General features: G+C 42.1%; 1 protein-coding gene across 1 annotated transcript; it reads left to right on the top strand.

Annotated features, from left to right (window-relative positions):
* The first annotated feature begins 2,211 nt into the window (after window positions 1–2,211).
* FAM237A (family with sequence similarity 237 member A) lies at window positions 2,212–6,735 on the top strand. The gene is made up of 2 exons (XM_009637481.2): window positions 2,212–2,620; window positions 6,596–6,735. Exons 1-2 carry the CDS (start codon window positions 2,212–2,214, stop codon window positions 6,733–6,735), a joined length of 549 nt encoding a protein of 182 aa, XP_009635776.1.
* The last annotated feature ends 2,758 nt before the right edge of the window (window positions 6,736–9,493 follow it).

Genomic DNA, 9,493 nt, shown 5'->3' with positions numbered 1-9,493 from the left:
GGGGGGAAGAAAAGTCAGAGCCAGAAGGTGTAAATAGCGCACACCCACACACGACTTCAATTTATGGACAGAAAGACCTGAAGATTCGAGGGCAGGGGGGTAGGGTGGGATTACATGGAAGCATTCACCACAAACACAGGTAAGGCATTAATGGAAACTGACATTTCCTGAGCATCCCCTCAGCTCTCAGCCATCAAAAAAAAAAAAAAAAAAAAAACCAAACCAAAAATACCCCCACCAAACTAACCACCTGAAACTTCTAAAGTTAAATCCTGAAAGGCTAACAGCAAAACACTGCCCGAGTTTGACCAGACCATAAAGACCAGTGGTCTTGTATACTGGCCCTGAGCAATGCCACTCGCACCACACCTGAAATGGCGCCCACCCTCCTATCAGTGCCCTGTCAGCTCCCTGCCCAGGGCAGTCCCTTTGCTCACACCTCTGACAAATCCAGAACCTAAGTTTTGTAACTTAGGAAGTTTCCAATGGGGCTGGGGGGCAGAGAAAGCAAAGTAACTGCTTCAGCTATTAATCAGACAGCCTTTGTCCAAATGACAGAATCACCCTTAAAAGCCAATTTTAATATTACTCCTTTGTTTGAACTATCTGTTGTTGGGGGAGGATATCTTTCCCCATGGTCACACCTGAGATTGCCAAGTTGTTTTGAAAACTAGAAGCTCGATGAACAAAGTTAATTATGTCCCTTGAAACAGTCTTGGTAAACAGACAGGTACATGCATATTGCATAGCATACATGCACAGGTGTCTGCTGCCCAGCGGAAAGGCTGTGATGCACAAACAAGTAAGAATGGAGTAGTGACTCGCAGGATGCCTTTGGTTTTGCTTCTGAGAAAGCAATCAAAACCCGCATGAGGACAACCCTGTCACTACCACCGCTGTCACAAGTGACACCCACTAGGCAGAGCAGTGTGGGAAGAGCATGCCTTCCCTCTTCTACCTGTTAAATGCAAGGTTCAGATCCAAGGCTGTCAAGCCAATTCTCCTCATGACATCCCAACTCAGATTAAAAAGTGACTGTAAGTAGTCAGAGCATGAAGTCTGCATACCTCCAAAACGTTCCCAGAACCTGACCACGTAGCCAAATAGGGTACTAGGTAAGAATATCACTGCCAGGACTGAAATCTGTGAAGAGTCCTTTAGCTCTACAACAAAATACCTTCCACAGAGCAGCCTGTCCTTCCGTGGTCTTGCACACTGGCTGTGGCTGGGCTACCTTTCACACAATCCCGTCTGCACACACTTATCCTGCCTTCAACATTTTTCTTCACATAGCAGAGAAACATTGCTTGAGCTCTTGATGATCACTCATGGAAGAGGCTTTCTACACAAAAAGCCAGCTGATTATTAATCTAAGCTCCTTGAGAGAGGTAGCTTCTCCCCCCGCAACACCCTCCAGCAATCAAACTGAAAATATAAAAGCACAAATACTCAACAGATCAGCACACATATTGAACAGAGTTGTTTGTCCTAAAAGCTGATCTCAGGTGTTGCCCATTTCCACAAATGGTTCTCCATATGCCATGAGCTACACCAAAACCAACCCCCAAACCTGCTACACAACAGAAACGCGTATCAGAAATGTAATACTAGAAATACTAGAAACATTGTAGAAAATGCACAATAGAAGCATGTATGAGAAATTAGATCTGTGCTGTGGCTTTCCTATACCCGCTTTTCAGAGCTGTCCTGCATTTTAGCAGGTAAAACACCCCTGTTTGATTTTGCAACCTACCATTAATTCATTAGAACACACTTTCAGCAAATGGTTTTCCACCTGCTGTCTGCAGGTCCTTGTGAGTCTGCAGACTATTTTAAAGGGCTCATAAAATTTTGAGGAAAGCAAGACTGCCTAAAGGCTTAAATTTTCTGTACCAAAGGAATTATTTTTACTGAAAAAGGTTAGGGATCTGCAACTCAAGAAGGGCCAAAAACTTTCAATATGAAGAAGTTCCAGATAAGAGAGTTCATCATATGGCTTTGAGGATGATTAACAAATTTTAACACATGCTTCTGCTTCACAGAGTAACGCAACTCTACTAGTACATGCAAAAAAGCATACAGAAGTTTTTAAAGAGCAGAGAAACAATTATCGACATCTGAAACATCTCCTATATCATGTAAGGTACCAGGGCTTTGTTCCTGCATCTTAACTGTGAGCTTCTTTTGCTTTTGTTACGTTTCAGTGACACAATGGACCTTGGGAGCAGAGGAAGAAGCCACTGCAACATGAGACTCACCTGCTCTCTGCTAATCATGGGAGCATTCTGTGTGACACCTTTCCTCTGCCATAACCAAATTGATCCACTAGCTCTTGGGCGAGCAGACCCCCAGTGTTGGGAATCCTCCTCAGCCGTCTTACTGGAGATGAGGAAGCCTCGCATTTCTGACTCTGTCAGTGGCTTTTGGGACTTCATGATCTTCCTGAAATCATCAGAGAATTTGAAACATGGGGCTCTGTTCTGGGACCTGGCTCAGCTCTTCTGGGATATCTATGTGGACTGTGTGCTCTCCAGAACCCACGGCCTAGGAAGAAGGCAGCTAGCAGAAGCCAAACAGATCATCACTACTCTACGTTCTCAGTTCACAGGGAGACACCAAGGTTACTAATCCTTTAATACATGTCTCATGGGCAATAACTAGAGTCTAGTAGGAAAGAAAAGAGATACAGGCTTAATGCGTTATGTGGTAATAGTACAGAAACAGAGGACAGTGCTGCACAACCACCCCCTGCTCCCCCCAGTCCAGTACACAGCTATGTTTATGTTCAAAGTGATCTCGGTAAAAATTTGAGCTCCAAATAACCTGAACTCTAACGACAGCTTTAAAGTCGCAGTTTGGTGGGGGAGGAGGGACAGCAGAAAGTGAAACACAGGAGGATTCAAACAAAGAAGGCAGCTCAGCAACTGAACATACAAAGATGTTCTTCCACACCAGCATTTTTACCACTATCGTGCCATGGACAGGTTAATTCTGAAAACCCCATTTCTGAGAGGTGCATCACCCCAGGAGTGCATCACCCTGATGCTGCTGGGGAGAGCAGCAGTCTTTCAGCAGAAGAGTAAGGTTATGTTTACTTGCCATCTAGTAGTCAATCACTAGATATTTCCTTTTTCCATAGTGGTAACTTTGCCCAACACACAATGGAAACAGACCTAGGACTCAGATGCATGCAGGCTTTCAGACACAACTACAGCTTCAGAAGGAAGAACACAACCTGTGGCACTAAGTGCTGCCATTCCTAATCTCCAGGTTTCCAGCCCCAGAGCAGAACCCCCAGGCTTGAAGTATGCATCTCCATATGCAGTAAGGTGAGAGCTGTCACCTTACAGCAGGATCTGCAAAAGGTAGCATGTCACTTAGCCTCCTCATTTGCAGCAGGAACATAGAGCATAGCTTTTCCTGAATCTCAGTCCCCTTCCAAGGCTTCAGTTCTGATCCTGCTACCAATAGATGCATCCTTTCCTTGAGACCATCCACTTTCAGAAAGGGGCAGGTGCTATTACTTGATGGAGGGGGTAGAAGTGCTTCTGCATAGGGCCTGCAGGGAGGAGGCAGAACTGCCTTTCCACTTGAATGGATTCAGATCCTTATCTCCACTTCCTAGATCAGTGTCTTAGTTATTAAGATGTTTGGGGAGGAACATCCATGCTATCAGGAAGAACCTCTCTGGACAGTTGCCCATTAGAGTGTCTCTAAAAAAAAAAAAAAAAAAAGGGACTTGCACTCAGGATTCTTCCACCCCAGGGACGCTATACCACTGGACAGTCCAGCTCTTGCCCACAAACCTTAAAATGTTTTGTGTATTAAAAGATAGGATTCGAGATAGGAAGGACTGAGAGGTCCTCACCCCATTACCTACAGAGAGTATCCTAGCCATTAAGCTAGGAGTTGTGTTTGAACCAATCCCCTCAGACTGAAGAACTCCTCACATACACAGGGCCAGTTTCTAAACTCTGAGCCAAACAACCACCCTTTGCATTTTAAAAGCAAGGAGTGGATCCTATCCTGCTCTGCAAAGAATCTGAGCTATCACATAGCTCTGAGAAGATCTTTGCTGTGTTGAGAGATGCTGACAGCAGGCCGCACAGAACGCCCTTCTGGTTCCCAAGTGGCCTTAGACATCACAAAGGTAACAAGTTGCTCAGTCCTGAGCAGACTGACATACTTTTGGGTGCAAATGGAATGCAACTTTAGACACATGAGGCAGTAGTAATACCAAAAACTGAGATGCTCATCAGGCTAAAGCATCAGATAAATTTTTGTTTTCAGGATTGCAGCTTTGAATATTACTGTCTAAATTCCCCCTCAGCCTTTTGTTTACATTTGCCTCTTCATGTCTGTGTCACAGAGCTTTTGTCCCAGTCAAGATTAAGAGTGTGGGTTTTGGGATTAATACTGACTTTTGTTTACTCCTACACAGAGAGATTTTAAGACACTACTAAGCATTCACATTTTAAGACAAACAAGGATTTGTTTTAATCTTTGTAACCCCTGACCCCACCGCCTTGTTTTGGCAGTGAAAGCAGAAATCAATTATTAATTGCAGATGGAAATCGCATCCTAGCAAACAATGAACAGAATTACCGCTTCTTATATGTAAAGAGGTGTACAAACCTGTTTTCTTAGCCCAAAGAGTAGCACTAACAGCATTTGAATGACCTTGTGTACTTCTCTCCATGTCTACATGGGCGGGTATGAATAGCTTTCAGTAGGCTTCTTTTAGGAGTCAAACAATAAAGCAAGATTTTTTGCTTTATAGTGTTACTTTTGCAACTGCTGATAACATCTTTATTGCTCCCTACTGACATTTTTCATCTTGTTCCTCTTAGATATTCACAATTTCAATTTTTTTTAATTGCAAATGGGATCATAAATCAGGAGCAATTTATAAGCTGCATTTACTGTAGTTCCTTAAACATATAATTGAATTGGAAAAGCAAGACAGAGATCTGAACTTGGCACAGAAATTCTGATGTTAAGGTGTCGTTATTCTAGTGTCAGTTTTCAGAACTAGAGGATAAATCCCATGAGGTCATTGTGAAAATTGAGTATCAGGAATTGAGCTTTTCTAAGAAAAAACAGAAGAGTCCTTCAAGCCAAAAGCCTAGTGAAGTCCTTGGTAAAGCTTCTCAGGAGTACTGAACACAACTACTCCGTCACACCTAAGAAGCACTTCTACAGTTCCTCATACTTTTTGCCCTCCTGGGAACCAAGTCTGTTTGAGTGCACACCAAGACAGTGGTTGAAGTTGGTAGAAGCAGCCCAGGCCCAGACTTACGGGTTCAAACACTGTTTTCTGAACCAATCTAGTCCTGCCAGGCTCCTAATTGTAGTTACTAACAGGTCTGAAGATACTATTCAAACTCTACACAATCCATGAAAAACACATCAAAATCAGAACAGCTGTAAGTAAGTTATCTTACATACTGCCTTCATCCAGCTAACATCCTACTTAACCCAGCAGCATTACAACTTCCCTAGATATCCTACAGAGAATTGTTACCTGGCTTTAAGCTATGAGAAGTAGGGAGATTCCTTTGCAGTTACCTGGCCAAGGCATCTTTAGGAACTCATCCCTTTCCCCTAACAAAAGCCAAACACTATGAAAAAGCAGGGTTCATAAAAACAGTTCCAATATATTACAACACTGGAGTTAGATATATTGTAGTTGTAACAACTCTTAATAAGCCAAAATAAGACTTAAGAACCACAAGAAAAACATAGCTTTTGTACTCACAACCAATCTTTTTGAAGAACAGCTGTACAAGAAGACCCTCCTCCAGAAGCTGCATAGCACATCCCCAGTATAAACATCTGAAGAATACAAACACAAAACCCTCTCTACCTCTTTTCTGCCTCTTTCCTCCTCTCCCAGCAGTCCCCCTGCTACCTCGCCACTCAGAGTGGCCACAGCTGTGCACACCTCCCTCACAGGGGCAGGTAGCTGGGCTCAGATCAGCCCTTGCACCTGGCCCAACTGCCAGGGACAGAAACAACTTGCTGTCCCAGCTCTGCTGGGCTGTAGGGTGCTAGGGAGGGCAGTGGGGCAAAGGCTGCTCTATTATGCATTTGTAGTCTGCTAGAGAAACAGATACTGTGTTAACCGGTTACTTTTTTTGAAAGACAAATGTGTCTAAAAGCAATAAAGCCAATCTGCTGGCTTTTGGAGATCATTGCAAAGAAAATGCCCCATAGTTCCTCAGGGAAATGACAAGTGTGCTACTAAATAGGGTGAGAGATCTCATCCACTGTGCAAGGGGGTTGATGACAAGCTGGTGAGTCAGTAAGACTGGGAGCGGAGTGGAGTGCTTTGACTCTGCTAACTACAAGTGGAAGAGTTTTATAGGAAGGATGAAGGAAAAGATCTTGTAGAAGTAACTTGTCACTGAAAGGCAATTTGCAAATGGAGGGATATGGCTATTGCCAAAACAAGATGTTTGGGGGCAATGCTGATAAAATGGGGACCAGTAGCAGCTAAAGATGAAGGAAACATGGATGTGGGAAGCTGAATATTCAGCTGCAAGTTGCTGTTTGGAAATTGATTACTTATATGCATTTTCATGTCACTTTTCAGGGATATTTTCTCATATTCAGAGATCACCAGTTCTGAAGAAGAAAGGCTCGTTTGAAGATTTAACAAGTATCTACATGCATAAGAGTAGATCTATGTTACTTGGAAGAATCATTGGAGAGCTAGGGAAAAAGAGGAAATGACACATTTAATCCAAGATATTGATTTGTAGATATTTTTTAACTACGTCTCTTAATTTTTTGCGTTTTAATCTACATTGATGTTACTTTACATGGTGGAAGAAGGCCTATAACTATGAGCACTGTATCTCTGATTAACTTGGACTTGTGGGGTTTTTTTTAATTACCTATGAATTCAGTCTCCTTAATAAACTGCATGATTTATAAGCAGTTGCCTACTTTAATCTTTGTGTACATCAGGATTTTTATAATTCATATGACCTGTTCAAACTATTGTCTCCTGGGTGCCAAAACAGGAAGCAGAGCCAAAACCCACCACTGGCTCCGAGACAGGATTAGAGTCAAGGTGATGATGTTTTACTGTATGCATAGCTGCACACTTGTACAAAGCAACCACTGCTGAAAGACATCATCCTACTGAAGAAAAGTAGTACATACTTTTATATTAAAAATACTTTCAAAAAATGTTTTCAGTTTTCCAGCAAAAGTAAAAGGGATAACAGGTTTTACCAGCTCCTCTGTTTGCTTTCACATGCTATTTTTACAGCATTTTCTCTAAATATTTAGTTATAAAAAATGCCACTTAAAGTGCTACACATTCTCACTGAAAGTGTTTAAATCAAAACAATTCTCATACATAACTTGAATTGTCTTCATTTTTAGTTTGCAAGGTCTTTGGAGACAACTCAGTTTCCTCTGATATTAATAACTCTAATAGGCAATTTGATATTAAACTAATGCAACGTAACTTTGGGCAGGTAACATTTGATACTTTGATGAAATGAAATATTTCCATTGCCTGGCTGGCTGAATGCAACTACAAAATTCAGCTTTCCAGGGCAACTACATTTAGTTGCTCATTCAAAGTTTCTTTCCTCGAGCATGTGGAAATGTTTGGTTGGTTTGTTTTTTTTTCCAAATGCCCAAAGAAAAATTCATTTGCTGGGTGTTCATCAACTTGCAGAAATAGGTTCAAGTAGCAAAATATGTAAATCAAATCTTAAAATGGTTACTGGGCTTGAACAAAATACAGCTTAAACATAGTCCCATTGCGTGAAATCCTGATCTTATAGAAGCAAACAAAAAACTATCAGAGGGCTATCAGCTTCAATAGCACTGAATTTGTGCATAAAGTTAAGCTTGCAACAAACCACTTAAGCGTTCAAGAGATGAGGGAACACTAAAGCACGATGAGCACAGGAACACACAGTTTAGTACTCAGCAACACCCCCCCCCCCCCGGCTGCCTTTGCCTATAGCTACATCCTGTAAGAGTGCTCTGCTACCACGTGGGAGGGAGATGAGCATTGTTACAACAGATCACTCCTGTACTACTGTTGTTAATTATCTAAATTCTGTTAATGTATCTAAAAGCCCGTTGTGCACAGCTTTGTATTAACATGAGACACAGTGTTCACCCACAGTCCCTACAGCTATTAAGACCTGCAACTGACAAAGGGGCTGGACGCCTCAGCCAAGTAGGATTGATATTGTAGTAGACCAGATGTTACCTGTTCCCATATGCTCTCAAGCACTAGAAAGTGTAAAGCCAGACAGATTATCTGAACAAGTACTGTTTACCTTAGATGCTCTTCCACAGGGCCCTTTCAGGAAGGGGCTAGTGTTTCCAATTCTGATACGTCCCGCTGGTAACAACAGGATCCCCTAGGAAAGGGCTGCTAGCAGCTTCCTTCCTCCCTTCAGATAGCAACAGAAATGGTGAAATACCACTATGGGCGATATTTAGCTTAAGCAAATTTGCAATACTTGTCTGCTTCAACAAGCTTCTTAATTAACAGGCTGTAGCACCATTTGGCCTTTGAGGAAAAGGGCAGGAAGGGATTAGTATGGGGAAGAAAGACTGGGAAAACAGATGAATCTCTAGCATAGGTCACACTATGGAGAACACTTGGAAATTGCTGATGTAAAGGAGATAATCTGTGTTATTAATTGTGCTGAAATAAAAAAGGGGATGCAATTAATTACATGGAAATGTGCAAATGATAAAGTTCTTAAAAGAACTCCTACCTCAGGCAATTTCTTCTCTCTGCAGGTCTTGGAGCTCAATTCTATTTTATAACTTAGGTCTTGCCTGCTGTTATCCAGGTCTCAACAATTCAGCATGAAAACTATCAGATGACGCTGAAGTTTGCTATTGATTCACTCACTATAAATTGGGGCCTTCTAGGGTGGCTGCATTAAAAAAAAGCAAGTGCTGTGAGTATGAGATGCAGGACAATTTACTATACCAGAATAATTCAAAATGTCCCTGTTGTTAAAGACAGAATATTGTGTCTGACCACTCTCCCCTGTAAACTTCATGTCAGATCTTGGGGTGAGCTTGGATTGTTTTTACAGGTACTGTTCCTGGCTTACTGTTTCTCAATCTGAGTGTGTCAGAAGAAAGACGGGCTGAACATGTCTGACTGAGGTTGCTTCATTGTCAGCTGAACCGAGTAACAACAAAACAAAGGCCTTGGGATTTCATCCCTTTCATCTAAAAAGAACTGCTTATTAGCATGGGAAAACACTTCCTTGAGTCTTTACCTGCTGCCATGAAGTACAAGATCCTGGTGGTTCAGGAATATCCATTTGCTAGAATTTGTGCTCCAGACCTGTTCTCTGTTGCATTGGACCAAACCAGTATTTGCCAGCTGTCACTGTTTCCAAACAATTTTAAATCAGATGCACTCACTCTGAAGGAGATTTAAAGGCTCATCAGAAGCTGATGGATATCTTCCCATAATTAACCATTAAGTTCC

The sequence above is a fragment of the Egretta garzetta genome, unplaced genomic scaffold (assembly GCF_000687185.1).
Source record: "Egretta garzetta isolate BGI_Z169 unplaced genomic scaffold, ASM68718v1 scaffold474, whole genome shotgun sequence".
Lineage (NCBI taxonomy): Eukaryota > Metazoa > Chordata > Aves > Pelecaniformes > Ardeidae > Egretta > Egretta garzetta.
The sequence above is the reverse complement of the archived record's forward strand: the minus strand, read 5'-3'. Positions and strand labels throughout refer to the sequence as shown.